Source organism: Atta cephalotes (genome assembly GCF_000143395.1).
Source record: "Atta cephalotes unplaced genomic scaffold scaffold00017, whole genome shotgun sequence".
Lineage (NCBI taxonomy): Eukaryota > Metazoa > Arthropoda > Insecta > Hymenoptera > Formicidae > Atta > Atta cephalotes.
The window spans coordinates 1,691,949-1,717,510 of record NW_012130081.1 but is presented as its reverse complement, the minus strand read 5'-3'; the positions used below and the strand labels follow the sequence as shown (position 1 = coordinate 1,717,510).

At 28.8% G+C, this 25,562-nt stretch overlaps 4 protein-coding genes and 2 non-coding genes across 6 annotated transcripts; 3 read left to right on the top strand and 3 right to left on the bottom strand.

The window, feature by feature from the left end:
* Positions 1-1,069: 1,069 nt before the first annotated feature.
* Positions 1,070-1,142, top strand: Trnak-uuu. Its single transcript has one exon. It is a non-coding gene; the product is annotated as a tRNA-Lys (tRNA).
* Positions 1,143-1,943: 801 nt separating this feature from the next.
* On the bottom strand, positions 1,944-3,844 carry LOC105618505 (ribose-5-phosphate isomerase). Its single transcript, XM_012200038.1, has 7 exons — positions 3,789-3,844; positions 3,506-3,658; positions 3,359-3,419; positions 2,720-2,835; positions 2,509-2,642; positions 2,235-2,376; positions 1,944-2,144 (listed from the first exon to the last, which is right to left on the bottom strand). The coding sequence occupies exons 2-7, from the start codon at positions 3,626-3,628 to the stop codon at positions 1,944-1,946; spliced, it is 777 nt and encodes a 258-aa protein (XP_012055428.1). The 5' UTR covers positions 3,629-3,658; positions 3,789-3,844.
* An 8,387-nt stretch (positions 3,845-12,231) lies between these two features.
* On the bottom strand, positions 12,232-18,963 carry LOC105618504 (E3 ubiquitin-protein ligase KCMF1-like). The gene is made up of 8 exons (XM_012200037.1): positions 18,948-18,963; positions 16,695-16,862; positions 15,953-16,092; positions 15,687-15,883; positions 15,052-15,244; positions 13,755-13,960; positions 12,723-13,185; positions 12,232-12,426 (listed from the first exon to the last, which is right to left on the bottom strand). Exons 1-8 carry the CDS (start codon positions 18,961-18,963, stop codon positions 12,232-12,234), a joined length of 1,578 nt encoding a protein of 525 aa, XP_012055427.1.
* A 1,293-nt stretch (positions 18,964-20,256) lies between these two features.
* LOC105618503 (dihydropteridine reductase) lies at positions 20,257-22,795 on the top strand. Its single transcript, XM_012200036.1, has 5 exons — positions 20,257-20,346; positions 21,548-21,631; positions 21,709-21,955; positions 22,035-22,227; positions 22,306-22,795. The coding sequence occupies exons 1-5, from the start codon at positions 20,257-20,259 to the stop codon at positions 22,403-22,405; spliced, it is 714 nt and encodes a 237-aa protein (XP_012055426.1). The 3' UTR covers positions 22,406-22,795.
* A 319-nt stretch (positions 22,796-23,114) lies between these two features.
* Trnak-uuu lies at positions 23,115-23,187 on the top strand. The gene has a single exon. It is a non-coding gene; the product is annotated as a tRNA-Lys (tRNA).
* A 370-nt stretch (positions 23,188-23,557) lies between these two features.
* LOC105618502 (ATP synthase subunit e, mitochondrial) lies at positions 23,558-24,852 on the bottom strand. The gene is made up of 3 exons (XM_012200035.1): positions 24,799-24,852; positions 24,111-24,267; positions 23,558-23,607 (listed from the first exon to the last, which is right to left on the bottom strand). Exons 1-3 carry the CDS (start codon positions 24,850-24,852, stop codon positions 23,558-23,560), a joined length of 261 nt encoding a protein of 86 aa, XP_012055425.1.
* Between the last annotated feature and the right edge of the window lie 710 nt (positions 24,853-25,562).

The following is a 25,562-nucleotide window of genomic DNA, read 5'->3' as shown; positions in this document are numbered from 1 at the left end:
CAGATATATTTTAAAAAAGCCTCTTTTTACTATAGTATAAAATAATTGTCTTGAGAGTTGCCTCTTCCGAATTTTCATAAATGTAACCGAATAATTAAGAATAATTAATAAAAAAACATATTGATAAATATTTCTTTATTTTAGATTATCAAAAAACACTTCTGTCATCAAAAGATGAGTATATAATTATTGTGATTAAACGCCGAATGATAAACAATGTGATAAAATTACCAGTCTATTTAAATGAAGACGCCTTTTAATCTTATGATAGATATAAACGCTATTAAATTAACGTGAGATAGTAAAACAGTGCTTATAGCTACTGGATGATAGTTCACTTATGAATAAGAGATGCGTCTTATGCAAAATAACTATATATATAGTTATCTCTTTCACATAGCTGTCTAATACATGCGAAAAGCAAAGTACATGTATAGCTGTCTTTCCCATATAAAAGAAAATATTATAGGTACATTTATAGTAGTTCAGAATTTATAGAAAAATATTTCATACTTGATTTTCAAAGGTGTTTGTTGATAATAGACATAATTGCTTAAATAAATCTTCATTTAAATTTTCTTTAAATAAGAATAACATAATACTTTAGTATGTACATTAACATGTAATATTTAAAAATTTAGGATACTCCTTTCTTAGCTATCATACTAAAAAAAATGATAATATGAATAAAAATTCTAGAATTTTAATAGTATTGCTGATTTTAAAAATAAATAATTAATCTTTTATAAAATTATCAATTTTTTTCAATTTTGAGACATAAACAGAACTCATATTATCCATTATATATGTATATTTATTATTAAATTTTTTAACTGTTTTATTAATAAATGTTACATTATATGTATATTTATCCAATATTAATTATTCTACATACATTCTAAAATGTACAATATATGTATATGATACATGTTATAAAAAATTCGATGTAATTAATCGGCCAGTTTATGCATAATGCTCGAATTAATCAAATTTTTCATAATACATACATACATATAGATTTCTAATTGAATGCGATACAGTACAATATTTATCCATACATTTCTCAATCGCCCGGATAGCTCAGTCGGTAGAGCATCAGACTTTTAATCTGAGGGTCCAGGGTTCGAGTCCCTGTTCGGGCGAATTTTTTTGCAATACGAAACGAAATCTTTTAATCATACAAATTAATATAAGTATTAACAATTATTAAACAAATACAATTACATTAAAATTTTTTTCTAAATTTATAATTTATTTAATTTTTGTTATATAAATTAAACATAATTGTACTTTTGATTCTTTTTTCAATATTAGTATTTAAAAAATGGTATATACATAAATAATATTATTTAAAATAATATATAATAATATCTAAATAAAATTTTTTGTGTGTGTTATAATCTGTGCAACTTAGTGTGTTATTCTCTTCTTTATTTATAAATAAATATATGTGTGAAAAATTAAATACAAATATTATATAAAAATATATATATTTCAAACTCATATATCTACATAATCTGTATAATCTGTATATGCATATTTCAAGATAAACGTTATATTGTATATATCACATGTAAACATTTTCTTACTATTTATTTACAAAATATATGTTGAGAAGTAATTTATTCTTAAAATATGAAATATATACTTTAATTGAACATAATGACAAGTTTACATAATGATAATAAAGGAAACCTAAGACCTGATACAAATTGCACATATAACAGAAACATAAATAAAAATGTATAGTGTATAAAAAAATAATGATAACGCAATTGGAATGATACATGTGGGACAAAGTAAAAGGCAAGAATAGATAGCAATGAAAGGTTATCAAGAATCATGATTTAACAGCGTTATCAGAACGTTTTTGAAATTGAGAATAAAATGTAATAAAATTCGCGCCTTAACATGCATTCAACATTTCAACCAAATAATTTCATTCAATCGTATATGCTTCGTTCCTGTACAGTACCATCTGGCATACCAAAAAAAACTGTCTCAGCCATATCTGTAAATAGACCAGTTTCTACAACTCCAGGTATAGAGGATAGTTCCATGTTAATCCTTTTCCAAGAATTTGGATCAACATCAGGAAAATGCCAATCCAGAATAAAATTACCATTATCTGTTATTACCGGGCCCTGCACAAGTAACATAAATTATCTGTATGTTATTTATATTACTTTTGATTTGTGATAATAATCTAGAGAATTTAAATAATGAAAATTTACAGCTTTAGCGATGGCCATTCTAATTTTCGCAGTTCCTCCATAAGTATCTTCAATTTTACGTTTAACTGGCACATATGCCATAGGAACTACTTCAATAGGAATTCCCTTTTTATACTTCTCACCAAGCTTTACTGAATTTTTTCTAAAATATAAAAAGAAACATAAGAATAAATTGTGTAATCTTTGTATTATAAATTTTGTTGTTAATATATAATAACATACCAAATTAATATATCATAACAAGATCAATATTATTAAATGCAATAATACTTACGTGTAGTCTGCTATGACAACAAATCGATTGGTACAGGAAGCAACAACTTTTTCTTGTAACAAACATCCTCCACCACCTTTAATGAGATTCAGGTCTTTATCAACTTCATCTGCTCCATCAATAGCAGAATACAACTACACCCATATTAAGTAGTTAATAAAAATATATAACAAGAAATATATAATATAGAGAAAGAATATTTAAAAATTACATGTGGATGAGTTTCTAGGTCGCCTAAGGTAAGATGATTATCTAATATAAGTTGACGAGATTGAAAAGATGTAGGCACACAAATTACATTGAGTTCTTCTTCTACAACACGTTCAGCTAAAAATAAAATATTTATAAGAGACCACATTCTTGTAAATAGCAAGAAGATTAAATCTTAAAATTTGGCTATATATATGTCTTATTAAAATAATTTAAAAAATAATACATAAAATATACTGTATAAAACATCTTTTAAAACATTTAAAATATTAAAGATAAAGGAAACAATTTTTCATCAGCAATGTTGCATTATCCTGTATAATTTAATTCATGTATTGCAAAAAATGTCTAAAATTTTTTCTATACATGTTCTTCTAATAGACACACATTTATAAAAAAATCCAATAAGAACAGTACAATAGAAATAGTTTGTAATCTTATTTAAAAAAATATGAAAATATTAAGTCAGTGTTAAAATAACTTGACTGATTAATTGTATTACTTGAAATATGAAACTTTATTTCATTGAAAATAATTATATAACAATATAATAATGATCATATTTATATTGAAAAGAATTTCATTGAAACAATGAAATTATTTTCAATTATAAAATGTAAAGTATTAAATATAACTATACCAAGTCTCTGAACAGCGTAAATTATAGTGGATCCGCTGCCAATCCCAATGGCACTATTATTCTGAAAGACAATATGCTAGAATATATTATAACCTTCAAGAGAAAAGCTATTATCAATCGCACAATTACTAAAGTAAATCAACTTACATGAACGTATTCGTCAACGGCTTTATAAGCCGCACTTTTCTTAGCGTTTTCGAGCAGATCCATTCTCAGTTTTCCTGAAGAACTGTGCAGCAACCTGACTATTCGAACAAGCGAACGGGTCATAAGTATTTTTCTGTTCCTGCACTGATTGCACTAGTTCAAGAAGTGTATGTACAATGTTAGCGACACTGAATTTTCTATTTGATGACACAAATTGACGTAAATGTCGATTTGTGTTACCAAATCTTTGTTACTCATTATTGTCTTTACCTTTATTACTTACTGGAATGTCAAGAAAGATAAATCAGATAAAATTATATTTGTATTGACTTGTATTACGTGTCATAGTGCGTCCCAAATGTCCACTCTGCGAGTATCATTAAGTATCATTTTTATCATAAAACAAACCTCATGTCATATGCGCCATGTATCTAAAGTTATCTAACATCATCTCAAATCATTTTTTATCTGAATGCATGGGAGTACTATGATGTAATAAGATAACTACAGTAAAAAACAGTCGTTGACACTGTTGGTTGTTCTTTATTGTAGTGAATTAATGCAAAAGTTTACTAAATTGCAGAAACGGTTGCGTTCAAAATATTTCGGCTGCGTTTCACCGGTTCCATCACCAAGTCCATCAATTCAACCCTGTAAATTTTCTTCACAAAAAGAGCCTTGAGGAGTCGAGATAATTGAAGAACACTGACATTATCGACTATTGATAAACATTTTCTATTAATATAAATACTCCATAAAATAAGCTAGTGTGTGTATATATATATATATATATATATATTTATATACATGTAATGTTATTAATTTTTTATATATTGCCGCAAAATTAAAATTTTTTTTTCATATTGACAATCAAACTCGGACGATAATATTAAAATTACAATTTTTAATAAAATTGTGATTGCAAGTATTAAGTTTTACCATGTCTATGAAATTAATAGTATAAATTTAGTATTTTTCCTGGGAAAAAATATTATATAAATGGACATATTTTCTAATTATATATATTTCTAATTATATATATTATCTAATTATATATAAAATATATCAATTTTTTATATAATTATATATGAAACATTTTTTCTCTGGATATTACTGGTTTCTTATTCACTAATTTTAACAGGGACGCGAGTTTCCATAAAGATATTGGTTTTTAAATAGTACCTCGATGTTTATAACAACCTAGTAAACGAGAATGGATTGAAATGGATTTAGATATTCAGAATTATAATTCACGAATGTTAAAATGAATATTTTTCAATTCTGAATGCATTTATATTCATTTATAGGAATTGCATGGAACATGCCTTTTTTCTCTATACCTTTCAATCTAAAAATAATATTAACTTTTTTTGTGCACACAAACACAATTGTGAATACTGTTCAATTCAAAATTTTGAATAGGAAATGCAGTTTTTCACTCCAATTGAATTTAATTGAATCCAATTGAATCCAATTAAATTCAAAAAAAATATTCGCATATTTAAAATATGCATTCGGATAGAAAAAAAATTCAATCCATTCTCATTTGCTGGGAACCTACTTAACAATTATTTGTGAAATATACGTTATGCAATTATCCAATGATTATATATGTGCAATAAGTGTGCATCCAAAAGATAAGCAGTATTTAATATATTTAAAAGCATCAGCTAAAGTTTGACATATATTTTCTTATCTTTTCATGCAAATTTTAAATCACATGAAACGAGTTTAAAATAATTAATGATCAACGGAATAATAGTGAAATAGAAATTTGAAGTGTCTCGCCCCTGTAAAAAATTTTTCATACATAAATATGTATAAATATGTATAAACATATATATGTATAAATATGTATAAACATACATACAACTCGTATAAATATTCATAAATATGCATAATAACATGCATAATTATATATGAAATATGTCCATACATATTCATACTCCTCCTTTTTTTTGTAAAATTATTTTTTAGTGTAATAGAAATAATAATAGTAAAAAACATTAAAAATAATTAAAAAGAAAATTTTCACTCTATATTAATTGTTTTAGAAAAAAATCGAGTTTAAAGAAATGTGAAAGAATTACTTATGTATAATTATATATAAAATGATGCATAATTATGTATGAGCAATTTTATTAATATTTTTCCAAACTTGTTTTTTTCTAAAACAAACAATACGAAAATTATTCCTTTAATTATTTTTAATGCTTTTATATTACTATTATTATTTCTACTAAAAAGTAATTTTATAAAAGAAAGAAGGATATGAACATGTATGGACATATTTCATATATATATATTTCATATATAATTATATTTATGCGTGTTTATGAATATTTATGCGTTTATTATATATTCATACATAATTATATATATTTATGCTTGAAAAATTTTTACCGAGAGGGAAGATAAGTCAAGAGATACCAGTCTTTGATTAAATTTTAATTATATTCAGCGTCATTATATTCATATAACACAAGATACACAATCAATTTACAATTCAATAATCATTATGTATAAGATTTCACTTGGATTTTTTCTCTATTGGTACTTACAATTAGCAATAATACTCGTCAATAATATAGCTTCTCGCTATTTCAGAGAACATCGCGCCAATGCGCAACAGTTCCCCGATTTATCAATGCATCCTGTCTTTTCCCTTTCTCTCACTCATTCACACTCTCATTTTTGCACATTCATTTGTATATAATACTTCGCTTATTAGCGTCGTCGATCGAAAAGTTAGATAAAAATTCTCGAAGAATTCCCTCAACTGTTATAATTCCCACGATTACGACGATATATTATTCTCAATAGGTGTGAGTCCTTAGCGAAATGTTCAATACTTCTTAAGATTCTTCTCTTCTTCGAAGTTGCAAAGAAAAAGCTTTACAGATTCTCTCCACGGCAAAGAATAAATTCGCCACTTTAATCGGCAACCTAGAATTCGGTGTTGATTACAGCGAATTACTTCTGTCGTCTATTAATTATTTAAGCTTTTTCTTTTCGAGAAATAGCACGATCAATCCACTTTCTTCTTGTTTACAAAATTAAATTTCATTTGGAGTCATTAATTTAAAAGTCGAGTCGCAGGCGCCAGGTAAAAGATGATGTGTCCTGCATGAATACGACAAACATACAAGTTCTAATCATCTATCACATAAATACCTTATGTGATGTAACTAGAATGCTTGTCACTTGTTTTCTCTTGTTTTTTATTAGAGAAAAAGACTTCTTCAGGTGAGATTTTGTCCGATTTTTGTTTTCTTTTTATTCCTTTGTATGTCATCGCCGTTTCTTTAGCAATGTCGAATTTTTATTTAAAAATTTTCTTAGAAGATTAGAATAACTGCTTAGAGTATTTTCAACATTTTCTCTTTCTTTTCCACCATTTATACATTTAATTTCTTTTCCACCATTTATACGACTTTCGTGTAGTTTCTAAGTTTCTTCTTTTATTATGCATCTTGCTTTTTCTCTTTCTTTTTTGCATTTTGACTACGGCTCGTGAAACGCTATTTGAATTAATCGGAAATTGAAACTCTTAACTGCAATGGATAATAATCAATATTGGAATCGTGAACGAATCATGAATTATTAAAAAAAAATGCCTTTTGTCACATATTTTATTATACCTATTTATATTAGAATTTCGATTTATGATACATTTATGTATAATTACAGAGTGAAATAGATGATTCGAGACAATAGCCGATATTCATAATCCGTATTTTTTTAAGTCTTAAATATTGAGTCTTAAGATGCTAATACATTCTGTGGCTAGTATTCATAGTCTGTTCTTATTTTAAAATTGTTTTAAGTAATATCTGAAGATACACTAATACAGATTGACTTATAATTTTAAGACTGTACTTAAAACAGTTTTAAATATAAGATTCGACTATGAATATACCGGCCTGCGATTGGCTTATAACGTCTTAAGACTGTTTCTTAAGACTCTATATTTAAGACTGTTTCAAATATAAGAATCGACCATAAATACCGGCCAATGAAAGGACTTTCTCCAATGTGAAGATTAAGAAAAATCTACGAGAGTGAAAGTTCGACAAAGATTTTAAGAACTTCAGAATTCCATATACATAGTTCATGTCCAAGTATCTCTTGATCACGAGCCTGTCCGACTGAAAATGGATAACCTGTCTCTTACAATTACACTTCTCGTTACATCTCCTTGAAGCTGAACGAGATCATTTTAAAAGTGGGATAAAATGTACAGCTAGAACGAAAAGATAAACTGATCAATTTCTCTTTGCGAAATCATTTCCTGTTCTTCCGTTTATAAAAATGCGATATCAGTTATCGCATCGCAACAAATTCGATTGGCGCGTCACAGTCCACGATAATCGATGGATCTGCAATCTCTTTTTTGAATACCGATTGCATCGCCATTGTTTTTGCACGCGATCGTTCGCGCGAAAAATTACTCGTTTATATATTTTATGTACATACATTGTTTCTCAATATTTCGTACAGGCATGGTGTAATATTCGCTAATCCGTAAAGTCATTAATCGAAGCAAGAAAATTATCTAAATTTAAATTTAAAATTTAAAAAAAGACAAAATGAATAATATAATGAATAATATTGGGAAGATAACTGTGTCTTCTTCCATTTGATACTAACAGAAACGTGTGTAATATGGATAACGTCAAACAAATTTTTATAAGTTGATTTTAAAAGGACATATACGTATATAAGAATATACGTTCTTATGTCTCTATAGTACATAATAACAATTGTTACGAACGATTTCATTTGATCTTCATTCGATATGCACGTGCTATGATGACATTCCCTCCTTTAAAACGATCAATAATCTAATATATTACAATTGGACGTCACATCGAGCCGCGAATTTAAACACACCTTAAAATTATTAATTATCGGATAACGTTAAAAAACGTATGATAATAAAGGTATAATACAATTAAAGTAAATTATCAAGATTTAGATAATTTTTTCTTTCGAGTGTTTGCTTTTTAAGCTCAAGCTTCCATTGCTTCTTTTTTCTTCTTTTTAATTTCAGCATATATCATTTTTATTATCTATAGTTGCGTTTATTTTAGATTTGCTTCAGCACGTACACAAACATAATTAATTACATGACGCGTATTCAGGAAACGGTACATAGCACATATATAAACACGTGCAAATTTGTTTCTCTCTCTTTCTCGCTCTCCATGCATTTCTATCTATATATATCTATGTATATATGTTTAATTCACTTATATGATAGACAAAGGTACGTAAAATGTAGTAAATATAAATCGAAACATTATATATGCATAGGAAAAAAGAGACGATTTTGTCCAATAGAAAACGAAATAAGAAAGAGAATAAATATCGTACGCTCTCTTTCTTTAACAGATTATTATTGTTATTGTTATTGTGATTTTGTTCTACTTGGGATGCATTTGTTATAATCGCGAAATATTTACTTGCGTCAAATCCGGAATTTCTTTCCCTTATAATTCGCTTCATAATTTTATGAATAAAATTTTAATTTCGATAAATCGAGTCTCGATCGACAATAATTGAAAAGGGTTAATAATTTTTAATCTGAAAATCTATTTTGTAGACTTTTTAAAAATTTATCTCCCAATTTTGATAATAATATGGCATACTACGCCGCAAATAACAAGTAAATATATCTGGAATAAAAAGAAAAGGGGAAATTTAATTAATAAGAGACAGTGACGTGGAAACAAGGGAAACGTATTTTTTTATGAACGAATAAAAAAAAATCGCGCGTTTGAATTTAAAATTAGAGAAAAAATGTAATTCTGATCATTTATAAAAACTGATGAAAAATTGACAAAAATTGAGAAACTAGACTTGTATTAGAGTCTTGCTTCGTTCCTAAACATAAACTGATCCCGGATCAGGCGATGAATCATCGTTGACTTGTATTCGATTCATAATGTATAACGGTGCAATAAATTCGCTGAAATATTCGCAAATTGATAATTTTATATACGCATACGTTTATTAAGATTAGCTCAGTACAGTATTAACTTCATCACGGAGTATCATGCGCAAAGACTTTCGCAATGCAGGCACATCCGCTTCTCAAAGAGGGTTGTTGAGTCCTCCCATTAATTTTTCAGGCATCCTGCATTAAGGCAATTAAGTGCACCCCATTTTATTTACGTTTCGGATCTATTTCTTCGTAAATTGCAACTATATAATTACACAATACAAAGTACAAGATCGTGAATAATTATTCAGAAACAAAATACTCGTTCAATCAAAATATACATATGTCGAGTACGGGTAAAGAGATAAGCAAAATATTCAATAAAAATGTTTAGATGATATATCGAAGAAACGACAATTAAAAGTTAAACAGCTTCTTTTGGTTTTTTTTAAATTTAGTTTTGAAGTTCCTCGACCTTGCGCACAAAAAATAAGATGGTCAAGCTCTGAAGTTCATACTCTAGCATAGATTCACACTAAATATTTTAACTCTTCTTTTTTTTTATAGATCTACACGGCGTATATATATCATTTTTGCGCACTTTGTAAAACGCTGCATGGTTTCCAGAGCCACCACATCTTGCAGATACACGCTCACACGGGATCTTGGGTGAAAGACAATTTAGATTAAGAGAACATTGATGATAGGGCAAGAGAGATTATATGTATATAACAGTAAAACATGCAAAAAAGAGAAGAAAATATAAGTACTCGAAGAAAAGAAACAAGAAAAGCAAATAACGCTTATATATACGCGCATCTTCGAAATTTTCTATTCTCGATAGAAATCTTACAGATGCATCCATATATATCACACGTATACTGTGATACAATGTTATCGATGTTACTTTTGCATGTATTTTATAAAAGAAATAAACAAATATATCTCTATTAAAAATATTAGGTATATTTGAAAGACTCATCTAGTTTTCGACAAAAATAAAAAGAAAAATTTAAAGAGTTTTCATTCATGAAAATTTAAAGATTTTTCGAATCACGATATGAAAAAATTATTTTCTTTATGCTTTTTAAATGTATAAACATGTAGATCCAAGTATGATTTTGATAGAAATCATAATTTTTTTATGGTTACTGCAATTGTTTAGTGTCTTAAAATGGAGTGATTAATTTTAAAAGAAACTTTATTCCTCAACTCTGTGCGTCAAATCGTACATCTAATGTAAAATTACATAATATACAATAATCCGGAAATTATAATAATCTGACGAACAGTATTTAAACATTAGTGAAACATTAAATACATTTAATAAGCCGCAGATACGACATATTTTGAAGTGTTAGTTTAATGGCTGATATATAAAATAATAATTTATACCTAAATGTAATCTCTCCACTTTACGACTCATCTTTTTATGCCATGTGCCAAGGGATGGTCCGCTAGTACTGATTTTTTCTAATTAAATTAAATGTAATTCATTTAAACGTCTAAATATTTAGAAATGTCTAATATATAAAATTTTTTTCTCTACATATTTGTCCCTTCTTTTCATAAATTCTTCTTCTGTTTGGCGTATGCAAAATACCACGGCGAGTGAACTTTACTTAAAAGAATTAAAAAATAAAGGAAGTTCGTGTAAACTACGAATGATAATTATAGACTATATAATTGCTTTTTTTGTACATTATACCAATGATTTATTGATTGTAAAGCATACAGGAGTCTATTATAACGAGAATTATAATCTAAGTAGTCATCATGAAAAATATGCAGTAACGTTATTCTGCACTATTATTCGTGACATTCGTTCCTACAATCGTTTTATGTATCATTTTTTTTACTATTAGTGCGCCGGACAAGTTATCGGTAGGTTAAAGCAATTTAAAAGCGTTAGTATTACGGACCAGCCCAGGCATGATTTTGCATTCGTATATTTTTATCTGAAAGAGGGGAGAATTTCGTTTTTTCAAATACACAGCACATTAGCAATCAATTGTTCGATTGCACTGGGTATGTAGACCAATAAAATTTCTCGAATTTTACATAGTGAACGGTAAACATGTATAATACACAAGATGCAAAAAGCTATATTCGCGTATACATTCATTTACCATCATTGGGTAGATACAACTATCAATACATTGCTGAAGTTTTACATCAGTTGATCGAAGTATCTGATTGATTCTTATATGTTCGTGCTCTTTGATTATTCTTCGATACCTCATTAACCGAACAATAAACGCTAATGTCGCTTTGTTTTTGTATGATTTTTTTTACAATATTCTTTTGTTGGTTCGCAAACACCTTCTCTCCAGTGGATAAAAGATAACGCCGTATCGTGATAGCACGTCAGCGTGGAAGAACGTGGCAAGACTCATTCGAAGAAAAGTAATACACGCGAACGAACTCTATATATTTCGAGCATGACTGCAAGAAGTGTGAGTTATGTACATTATTATTCGCAAATATGCCGCAGTGGCTAGCGAATCAGCCCTTGCCCTTGTTCCATGTCACGTAACAGCAAAAATGGCGAGATTAAAGTTTGGGAAAGTTGTAATAGCATTAGGGCACAAAAGGATGAGGAAGAGGAGGAGGAGGAGAAGAAGGAAAAGGAAAGGAGAGGGCGTTTCGAATAATTATTAATATATAATATTATAATAATAACAATAATGATGAGGTGTTCTAAACAGTGCTAGGACTAGTGCTAGGGGATCCTGTGTGAGGAATCAGGGTGGTGGATGGGTACACACGGGCTAAGGAGGGGTTAGTGTGGGGGTGGCGGTTCCGTAGATTGGTTTCTGCCATCTACTGCTCTAACCGGCTTCCTACGCGAAGAGCCTGTCACTCCGACCGAGCCAACTCCACCTCTGAGGTAAGCAGGCGCCGGAGCTGCTATCGGTTCCCTGATAGTTCCAGTACCAGTATTCCTAATTGGTGGCGGCAGTGGTTGCTGCAATACCTAAGTCACACGAAATTCTATGAGGACTATTTCGATTATCTATTGTATATCAGTTGTCATTCGACAATATTATATTCGGAATCAGATATAACTTGTCACAAAATAACATTGACATAATAATTATGCATAGTGATAAAAAAATTAGTGTAATTTGTACAGAAAAAATAGGAATTAGATATTGCTACATTGATTTCAAATATATTATATATTACTTTTATTTCCTTTCTATCCCTAATTACGTTCAATTTTATAAATATTTTAAATATTATATATTTGCCAAAGAAATAGATGCTTACCAATGGCTGAGGTAATACGCTATGCATCAATGTTTGAACTATAGGTGGATTTTGTGTTGCAATGCTATTAGGATTCGAGGATAAGCCCTGATTTTGCAGACCTGAACCTACGCTGCCAGTAGTAGTAGCAGCAGCAGCAGCCTGCAGAATATGCGATTCTTTTTGTTGCATAGATGCCTGTGATGTCACGTGTTTACTTGTCGCTTGTTCCCTCTTCGCTTCCTGAGTTACTCCCAATTTCTTCGCAGAAACAATGAAAGTATTGGCGTTTGGTGTTTCAGGACTGGTCGTGGCAGTAGTCGCATTTGACGCCGGTGTTTGCACAGCACACTGTTGTTGCATCAATTCTGACAATGTTTGAGAAAGCGTTCCAACAATAAGTTCACGTGCAAAAAGGCTCCTATTTGCACTCTCGCGTTCAATACTTTGCAGTTGCGAATCAGACGGCGTGGTTATGATGCATCTGAACAAATGTAAGATAGATAATCATGTTTATCAAATTAAATAATTAAGTTACAATATTTTTTCATTGTCTCAATTTATTTAATTACATTACGCACACACACACACGCGCGCGCGCGCGCGCGCACACACATATACACATTTATTTTCTTTGTGCTCATAACTATATATTTTTCAATTATAAATATCATATGTTGATATATGATAAAATAAATATCAGTGTTGCTTAAAATATGTAGATATGTAGATATTTATAATACAGTTTTTGGCAACTATTTACAACATGCAATCCTGTGTACATTTAGTATATAAGTTGACAAAAAAAGGCTAAAAATTTTTTTCATTAGAATATAAGTTTGACTGATTACTATTATTCCTTTGTCCTTTGTGTACATTATATGATTTTTCATGAATTTTGAATATATGTGAATTAATATCCACATTAGCAAAATATATTTAAAAGTAACTTATTTATTGAGACTAATATTAATAAATTATACAAACAATATTATAATATTAGTCACTTTGAGATATATGTCGTTAACTAAAAATCCAAAGAAAAACGCATACCTGGGTAACAGAGACATATTATTCTGTGAATTAGAAGACACACCGGACGGGTTGGCCGTATTGGTCGCGTTATTATTACTACTTGTACTGTTCGTTGTCCCCATAGTAGTATGGCCGCCACCACTGCCACCCCCGCTGCCTCCACTTACGGAACCGATCACTTGCGTTTGCCTTCTGGGTAATCTTTCGAGTTGTTGTCTAGCAGCCTAAAAACATTTCAGTAATTAATATGTAAAAAACGATTAAATCTTTTACTATAAAAAATAATTAAAATTTGTTACTTAAACATGACTAAAATTGGAAATAAAAAGTAAACTAATCATTTGCCTAATATTTTTTTTGTAAAAATTACATGACTATTGCAATAATAATTATTTTAATAATTCGCAACTTATTAATTAAAATACATAAAAATAAATAATTATTAATATATGTAGAGTAATATCTAAATGATATTAAATATTAATATAAAAAAAATTTATCACATACATACAATATTAATAATATATGCTGCTGCTTCGGCAGAATAAATCAAAATTAAAGAAATTAGTCAGAATAAATCAAAATTAAAGAAATAGCTTACTTTAGTATGATTTGTCATTATCCAGATGAGTTTCTTAATCTTGCTTAGATTAAAGTCACAATTTAAATTATTATAAGTCACTAAGACTAAACGGAACTAAATGAGAGTAAACGAAAATTTTGCAGACCTCTTCTTTCTAAACACTTCTTTCTAAACACTACATTATTTTCTTTATTTTATTTGTCCTTCTATTACAAGAGTGTTTATTTATAAATACTCTGGCGTTTTCAGTTATATCTTATTAGCTCAATAAATAACTTCTATATATTCATTATTAAACGAAAAAAAAAGAACGAAGACAATAAAAGAATTAAAATGTTAGTACAAACAAATACGTAATATATCGGCGTCATATATCGATTTGAAATTAATTTCAACCTACATAATGTATTATAGACATATTATATATATATATATATATATATATATACACGTTTGAGTATTATAATTTGGTTCAAAATTATTTTCAATCAATTATTTCAATGTTTCATAATCTGTAAATCTTTTTACAGTTCAATTTTTATACATAACAATATTCAACATAGAAACACAGCTCTGAATTAATGCATTCTAATATGAATAATTAAACACGACTCGAATTGAATTCTTCAGACGTAATGACATACATGACACTGACATTATGCACAATAAATTGATAAATATTATATATAATAAAAAATATATATTTTTTCAAGATAAAAAAATAAATTTTACCCGAACTTGTTGTCGTTCTAATTGTAGTTGCATTTGTAATTGCTGTAACTGCGTAGGGGCTGATGTACTTTGTCCACTTCCGCCTCCACTTCTACGTACTCCCGACAATTGAGATAGCAACTCTGCAATTGGATCTATACCTTCGCGATTACTTGGGCTCAATCCTCCAGATGAACTGAAATGCATATTGGACCTGCAGGTCCAATGATACTCTAATGAACATTATCTAAGATGAAGTGATAATGGTGTGATGCTAATATTAAAAAAATTGTAGTTAATTGTCAAATTTTCATTTTAAGAAAAAAACATTTACAATTTATCATTATCAGCAAATACAATATTTGTGAGTAATTTACATTTATAAAAATGAAAAAGATATATTCTTTCTTTTATATTTATACATATATGTAATATACATATATATTCGCAAAAAATGATATTTAAAAAAATTGTACAAAGATTGTACAAAAAAAATTTATAAATGACATTATTCATAATAAAATATAATAATTGTGAAAATTTTATTTCAATTAGTATTAATATTTCTAAAACATATTTGTTATACATACTTATGTAACATTAAATATTGATAAGTATTAATAAATTATTTAATAAATCTGCAATCTTGTACATACCTACGTCCACGCGACGCTCCAACAGCTCTGGATGGATGCGGTATCCGCCTAACGCCATGTCTACTTGCAGTTGGTTCATCCAGGAAAGAAATCAGGTCCCTTGGCCCACTGCGATGTTCTAATGTCAGATGGCCAGCGAAATCATCAGTTACATGATTAGGCTCTCCACCTGGCACTGCTGCGCAAACTGGACAAACCTGTGACAAAAATATACAAGTTATACATCATAATATATAATTACTGTATTATAATCATTATATACGTACAACTTCGAATGAAGTATCCGGATGATCAGCAGCAACATGTTCTTGTAATGTAGCCTCAGTAAAACCCATTTTTGTACAATAGGGACAAGTCAAGGATTGAGGCTGTTCCACACTCACTCCTTCACCACCATAGTATAATTCTATTCAAAAAGTTAATCATTTAAAAATGGATTAACAAATATTTCATATAGTAAAATCTTCCATCTATAAATTATTTGTTGTTACGCAATGTTATTACACAATTATGATACTTTACAATACAAAAAAAATTATCTAATCAACTAGAAGCCTGATTTACAAAAAAATTCATTATTTTTCTCGTATTAATTAAGCATTTGGTATTGAAATAAATATCTTTTTTCTTCGTATACTTTGTATATATAATAAACATAAAAAGTTAAAATATATAAAATGCTTTTAAAATATCAATTTTTATAATTAATTATAAATAAAATAAATATTACATTATAACTCTTTAATAACAAGATCAAGATCAGAGATGATCCACGATTTCGTCAGTGAAAAAAATTTGTTATACTGCAATTATTTAAAATCAATTAATAAACTTTATTGTATTTTTTCTCATTTATAAATAAAAGAAGTTTTATGTGCAGTTATTTACTCTTTTTACGCATTTTGTATACTGATTAGATGAAAAAGATCAAATCCGGATCCGACTCTACCCTGTTGAATACATTCTGAAGAAGTACCTTGTCATTAAAGAATTAAATTCGAACCTTACCAAAGTCAGATCTAGTAAGTATGCATTGCATAGGATGATCTGTGAGGTGGCGAGTAGTACTGGCGCCTCCCTCGTAGCAGCTGGCACATAGATCATAATCGTAGCATACGAGGCACTTGTATCTACGACCCCGAAAATTTCCTTTCAAGCAGGAATCACAGCTAACCCCTAAAACGAAAATGTTCAATATATGTGAATACGAAAATATTTTAAAAACTATTACACATTACATACATATACAATTTTCAGATTTTTAAATATTTTAATTATTTCTAATTCGTTATTACAATTTATTTATACATTTGTTGTTCTATATTAATAAATATGTTATATTTACAATAACTAATTAGCCAAAAAATAAAAAATAAACTTTTACTTTTCAATTATTTTTATTAATGTTATCTTAATATTATCTTATGTTTTGTTATATCTTAATATTATATTTTTTAACATTACACTTAATACAATAAGCTTTCAATAATACATCAAATTATAAATAAAGTTATAATAAGCACTTATATAAATGTAAATTATGATTTAACATATTATATATTATCAAAGTCCTTCCAGATCTTATATAACAATGTTATTACTTTTTTTAATTTTGAAAAAACTAAGGAATAATATATCAACATAACTAACATCACGTAATTTTAAATAAATAAAAATAAATTATATATAAAGCAGAGAAATTAAATCACCTTTACACTTTTTATTCAATATATTGAAATTAATTTGAATTTCAAAATATCTTTTAACTATATTTTTTGCATACATGCATTAACTCTAAATTATATTTTTAAAAAGAGAATGACGCAGAATATATGTAAATGAAAGAGACAGAAGGTTAATTAGGAGAAAGAAAGAATGATACTGGCATATTACTTAAAAAAGTGATTAATAAACCATGACTTCAAGAAAATCTGGGTGTGTACATTTCTGTACAAATTTTAAACATCTCAGGTCTCATAATATACAGTAATGTGTAACAATAGATTAAAATAATATTTCTTATATTGTATTTAAAACATTCTTTTTTCAACAAAATTTATTCCATGATTATATTATATGAAACAGAAACCCAAAGAATATTTTTAATTTGCTACTAAGGAATTACTGCTACTATGTCCAAAGTCAGATGACTCTACAACTATAAATAGTAATGTGCAGTAAATACAAGTTACTGTCTTGTAACAATTAGCAAGATTTAGGACAATATATGTTACTTGTACAATAAACAAAATAATAATTGAATATTTCATAAAAAGGTATAACTTGTCATGTATTTATCAATTAAACACAAAAAATCTATATAATACTGCAATGAGTTTACAATAAAACATTAAACTAGAAGTTCATGATACATAATAAACTAAAATTTCTAAGTAGCACTTGTCTAAGTAGCAACTTGATTTATCATCTTTATATCAGACATGATAATTATATAACATAATGCATCTCCTGTTCCAAAAAAAAATTTTAATTCTACTCAAGAAGCATATAGATTCTTCTGTGTTATACATGCTACTAAATAGATTATGAAGCTTAATTCCGCTTATTAAAATCTCAAAGGCCAGAGGCTGAAGAGCAATGTGGCTCATAATATCATTTTTATGGCACACATTAAACAGCGATACTGTGATCTCGAGAGGACAACAGACAAGGTTCGTCTGAGAGCACAGGTTGCTATGCAAAATTATTATTGACCGTCTGTACAATCAATTTCATGCAGAAAAACCGCAGATAACATAGGAAAAAGACTGCAATATGTTCTGCAAGAAGGAAAGATTTATCAGAAGAACGGGCTGGGAGCTAAGAGACTATAGTGAAAAGGTCTGGAATCAGCTGAGGTAACAGGACGGTCTGACAGTTGACAGTACATAGTGGTCAACGACCAGGCGATAGGTCAAAGCAAAAGGAAACTGAATATCATTGCGGATTCTCGGGGATTTCACGGGAAAACGTCGAAAATCCGCAGAAATTGGCGTAAATTTTCACCGTGTGCTGCCATCTGGCCTCTGACATTAGGCCCGTTCGGCCACGGGAGCTCGCGGGACGTGTCCCGTGTTAAAAAGATATCCCCCGCGGTTCGACGGTCCCGCGGACGTCGTCGCAGGTCGTCGCGGACCTTCGGCGAATGTTCCCGCGTGCCCGACATGGCCCAGAAATCGCTCGCCGCGGCGGCGGACCCATGTAATTTCCGCGCGGTCGCCCGTCTCACGGGCTGACTTGCTGGTCGGAGCACGTACGTACCTTCATGTCGACTCATTTTCCGTTTAAAATTCTCATATACGCCGAACCACGCGAACCCTTCGCGATCGTATGCTCTGCGAGACACGACCGTCGATCGTTGTTACGTGGGCACCTCGGTGTCGCTCGGTTACGGATCGACACGACACGGGGAAAACATCAATCGTCAAACAAAAAATTTGTCGTTAGAATTTTCAGCGTAAAACCTAACCCAACTAGGCTGACGAACGTGACGTCACGCTAGACTGACCTACCAGGGATTCTGATGGAAGTCGAGCGCCACCGGCGCCGTCTATTGGTTCACCGCGCGATCGCCGTGACGTTACTGCGAATCGCGACGAATCCGACGCCATATTCGAGGGAGATATGAATTTCGCGCGATTCTTCAAGGATGGTTTCATTTCAGCCATGCATCGATTTCTTTAAATGAATATCAAATACATCGCCAATTAACTTACAACATTTTTATCAATATAAATTAACTTTAGTCTCTAGTTTAATTTATTTTTCATCTTTATCTAATTTTTGGAAGAAGATGAAGAGTTAGTTGAATTGAGATTAAGATTATCTATACTGAAAGAAATGAGCCCTAATTATAATAAAATAAATAAATTATAATAAATCTAAAAAAATTCTATGTATAATTTATTGTATAATATGATTTTTATTTATAATGACTTTTATTATAATATATATAGATACTTCCAATTATAAAAATATTAAATTTTTAACTATTTCCAATACTATATTATACGGTATCGATGATACCTATTTCTTCATATAATATATAGTTAAATGATTCTAATTAGTATAATTACATATAATTAAACTAAATATACTTATTTAAATTTGATAACATTGAAAATATAAGTAGAGTTTACGATTTTAAAGTTTATAAAAGAAATAAATAGGAAAATATAATATTCTTAGTTTAAATATAATTTATTCTTTAGTTAAAATAATGACGGTAGACAATTCCATCAGAGTTCGGCCGTCTCCAGCATCCTTCTAAAAAAATCACTTAGTTTTCATTTCAATCCAAAAAATTACCGTATTAATGATCATTGCGCGACTTTTTCTACTTTTTTTGTTTTAAGAAACGTCTGCATTACCGGTAGATATTCTGACGAGACGAAACATTCGGACGACAATCTAAAAATATATAGTTCATGACAAGATTTGGCGATCCCTCCCTTCGCGAAACGACGAAACTTTCCGAAGTGGTTTCGTAACTTCGTGCGCACTCGTATTTTTCCGTCAATAATCACGAAAGTCCAGATCAGTATCACAAAATCGAATCACATATCGAACAATGGCCGTGGTACTCGGACGTGTAATTGTGTACGGCGGCAAGGGAGCCCTCGGCTCAGCCTGCGTATCACAATTTAAATCACAAAATTGGGTGAGTAAGCGGACTCGTGAATAACTTTATCTTACGTCTCCGACGTAATCCGAATTCGATTATTCGCGCGGCTGTCTTATCAGTAGATTTTAGCGGTCATATAGAATTTGATTAGAGGTTTCTGCTCTCGACATTCTATTAAATAATTTTATAAACATATGAAAAGAAGGCATTTATGTATATATACATGTGTGTGTGGTGTGTGTGTGTGTGTGTGTGTGATGTGTGTGTGTGTGTGTGTGTGGTGTGGGGGGGGAGGGTGTACAGAAGAATATAAATAACACGAAATAATTAAAACGTAAAAATAAATTAGAACGATAACATTCAAGTCTAATCGACTTTTATCAGTCGATTTATCAGTGATTTTTACTCGATCCATTCCATAAATCGTACATCGATATTTTCGTTTGTTTCAAACGAAACTTTCTTGCCATAAAATTTGTTCTCGCAATAAAATTTTCCTGTGGCATGTAATTTACATGGAATTTATTTAAGCTCATATTGAATGCCAAAAGCAGTGGAAGTGTCATTTGATTCAAATGGCACAGTCAATTGTTTTCTCTTCAATTTTCCCGATTCCATTAATCTGCGGTAGATCAATAATTCACGATATTTTGCGGAGTTTTAGATCTAGATTATACGTGATATATACGTAGAACTTTGTGAATTTTATTATTTATTTAATTTTTACTCGTTAAAAGTACTTATTTCATGCGATTATATTTATGTAACAATAAATAAAAATATTTTAATATGTGATTATATAATTCGCAAGATTTGTAATTCAATTGAAATTTATATTTTTTTCTAGTTTTTTTTTCTTCGGATATTATATACAGTAGATGTTGTCTGAAGGATGTTGCATAAAAACTAAGTATACCAAGGTTATTTAGTCAGATAAATCCTTTCACAAAGCCTTCTAGATGCAATTTACCTCTACTATATAATTTAGATAAATCATGTTTTATACTGGAAAGCAATTTTATGCAAATATATTTATTATATCCTAATTATTTTATTAATACTAATATAACATTTATATTGTTGTTTATGTATAAAAACTAAATATAAAATTATTAAATATTTTTATATAATATTGTTGATTTATTGATATCAAATAAAAATATATTTTTGTTTACAATTATAAATTTATTATAAATTTTTATTTTGATTCAATATATACGTTTACTATAATTTTTAGTGGGTTGGCTCCATTGACATGCAGCCAAATGAACAAGCAGATGCAAATATGATTGTAAGACCTGACAGTAATTGGCAGCAGCAGGTAATTTTTTGTTGCTTACATTTTTATGAATATTTTTATCATAAGCGATAGACATTAATTAATTTCTTGTTTAACAGCAAACGGAGATCTTGACTCAAGTTAAAGATATATTGAAAAACGAAAAAGTCGATGGCATTATTTGTGTGGCTGGGGGATGGGCCGGTGGTAATGCAGCGCATAAAGATTTCGTGAAAAACAGCGACTTGATGTGGAAGCAAAGCATTTGGAGTTCTATTATAGCTGCTAGTATTGCGGCTGAATACTTGAAGGAAGGAGGATTTCTTTCTTTGACTGGTGCTAAACCTGCATTAGAAGGAACACCAGGTTTTTTTTGATGAACGATAATATAAAATATATATTGTAGATCTCTTTGTATTTCGCTAAAAGATCGCTTGATTATTAGGTATGATTGGCTATGGTATGGCAAAAGCAGCTGTTCATCAGTTGACGAGATCTTTGGCGGCTAAAGATAGCGGTCTTCCTTCCAACAGTTTGGTAGCTTGCATACTACCTGTTACTTTAGATACGCCAATGAACAGGAAATGGATGCCCAAAGCTGATACAAGCACGTGGACTCCACTCGAGTTTGTGTCTAAGTAAGATGAAACGTTTACAATTTTTTCAAATTAATATTTTATGATTTCTATTATAAAAAAACATATCTTTGTTTATAGTTTATTCTGGAAATGGTCGCAAAATCAGGATCGGCCTACTAACGGTTCTCTTCTGCAACTCATTACTAAAGATAATAAAACGGATCTGATCACGGCTTAAAAATATCAAATGAATAAAATTCATGGAAACAAAAGTCTTGAAGCATTTATGACAATATAATATACCTCGTTATTACAATAGATATATCTCGTTTATTGTTATATAAAGAAGGAGATATGTTTAAGGATGGCAAGTTCTTCGAAAGTTTTATTTTTGTATCAATAAGAACCAATCTTTTTGAAATTTTTAAATATATATTCCAACGTTATATATTTTATATTTTTGTATGTTATTGTATACATAAGTCGTTTAATTATTTAAAGAAACAGTTTAATTCTTATATCTATGTGTATATTGCATATCTGTTATTGTTGTGGATGTGTAGACTATATATACATATATACTGTATTAAATGTTGCAAAAACAAAAAAGAAAGATCACTTAAAGCATCACGAATTGTCTCCTTGTAGATTTTTTCTCCTCGTTGAATTTCACAAGTGTAATCAAATGATTTTTTTATTCTCAATTCTCAAAAATTTATTTTTTATCAAATAAATTTTAATATTTTAATATATCTTGCTGTATTACTAAAAAAATATTCAATATTGAATATTAAAAATTATAATCATAAATTGTCTTGAAAAGTTTTATAATTTATTATTAATTTTTAAATAATCATATTTTTAAGTAAAAAAATGTTAAGTTTTTAATATCAAGATAAATACTTATATCCATAGTAACTAATACATTTATAAAAAGTAGGCTATAAGCCCGGATAGCTCAGTCGGTAGAGCATCAGACTTTTAATCTGAGGGTCCAGGGTTCGAGTCCCTGTTCGGGCGATTTTTTTTTACTCGAAAGGGGATAATTTATTCTGCAATAATTCGAGATTTTAATTGTAATATGTAACAGCATATTTTACTAGAATATATTTATCATAAAATCTCATACTTTTCATGCATGTTTTGGAGAAATTGTTGTATATAATTTATGTTTTTACACAGATTTTTATTTATTTTTATACAATATTTTTTACAATAAAAGAATTCATATTATCTGTGACTGTGACAATGATGTTAAAGCAGCAAGTCGACTAGTTTTATAGTACATACAAATCATTCAGAATTTCGCTCGTGTGACATTATACATTATATATATATATATATATATATATATATTTATATATATATACTAACGCCAAACAAATTATATTTATGTTGCCTTGGATGGAAGGAACAACTCATCAAGCATTTTTTGTTCCGCTGAAAAAAAAGAAAGGTTCAAATTTATAATATATTTTTGAACTAAACATATTTATATAATTTACATACTTTTATAAATAATCTCTAAAATTGTTGATGCTCCTTCAATTTCACTTTATGATTAGTGGAAAGTTCTTTAGCAAAGTTTTATTTTTGACTGATTTAAAAAATGATAAAAAAAGATTCATAAAAAATCAAATTAATGAAAAAAACAAAGACATTTAACAATTTTATGAAACATTGAGATTAAATATTATGAAATAAAAGATTCCTAGCAAAAAATGAGATTAGAGCATAAATAAAATATAATAAGAGTGACAGAATTTTAAAAGATTAAAAAAAATTTTCTATTTCTTTCTGTTGTTCTAATTTATGCTTCTTAAAAGGTTTATTTATGCTTTTGTTATTCTTTCCTTATATTTAACATATATTCAGATTTATTATTCTTATTAGGACTTTTAGAACATTTTTATATTTATGTATGCAGTCAAGTGCTGTACTACCTATTAAAGCAGCTTTTTTCTCCTCAGCTAGCTTGGCATCACGCATAGGTTTAAGTCTCAGTTCCTCTGCTCTACGAGCATCCTCTTTTCTCTTGAATCTTCTTTGATGATATGCACCATAAGCAATTCCAGTAAGGAGCAGACTCCAGCGGCAGAACTAAAAAGTACAGACACATTTAATTAAAAACAGAGATTGTTTATATAAATCTATTTATATAATCTCTAATGTTTATAAAAAGAGAAATTAATACATTAACTAATTTTATAAGTGTCATTTCTGAAAGTTAAGAGCAAAATTCAATTCGCTAAATAACAGACAGCTAAAAATTAATTATTAAACTAATTTCGAACATTTACTTTATGCAAAGTAAAATACTTCAAATTTCTTCAAGGTTAGAAAATTGAGAGATGACATTGAAAGAAATCCCTTTAATAAAAATCAAAGCCATAAGCTACCGTAATAATGTTATCATCAATTATTTTTTTATATAAATTTAAATATTTATAATTTTAAATACCTTCACAAATAGTAAATAAATTATATAATAAAATGAATCCAATCATGAGAGATGGAGAGAATTCAGACAGTCGAGAAGAACCGTGTTTTGCTTTGATAAAATAAAAAGCACAAGAACATGCAGGATTATATATGATGACGAAATGTTTCAAGAGAAGCTGTTCCTTTTACCTTGATGAAAGGAGAAACCCGCAAAGGTTTTGGATTTAACTCCACGGTCGACATCTTGCTAGCGGATAAGGATATCGACGAATGCTTGTGATGTGAAGTGATGTGAGTGTTCTATATCGCGATAAAAAGTGCGCGAATTTCGAGAATGTCATTTCGTTCGACAGATCTGCTTTTCGCAGAAAAGCATTGTTAGATTTTTTGCATTTAAACTAAGTAAACGTATAATTAAATATCGAAGAAGAAAAAGAAAAAATGTACTGTGAAAAAAATGAGCCAAAGACTAATGCCCGTATTCATCAGTCAGACCTTGATGCTCAGCAGCCAAAATAATTCGTAGAGTATCTAAAAATAAATTTAAAGAAGCCTTAAATATTAAGTGTAGTAAAAAGAAATCCATTATTTTTGCATGAAATTGAATGAAAAAATAATGGATTTCTTTTTACTACACCTAATATAAGATCTGACTATGAATACGAGTATAATGGTATTTAATTGCAGTGTTACATTTATAATTGCGATATTTTTAATCGCAGTCGAACTTAATTAGAATTATTGAATTGTTAGAAAATATAATAATATAATAATATTATAATATAATATAATTATTAATAATGGAATTATTACAATATTATTATTATATTTCTAACAATTCAATAATTCTAATTAATTGGAGCATATACATATATACATATATATATACACATTATATATATATATATATATATATATAGACAAAATAATATTAATTGAATAATTTTTTTATG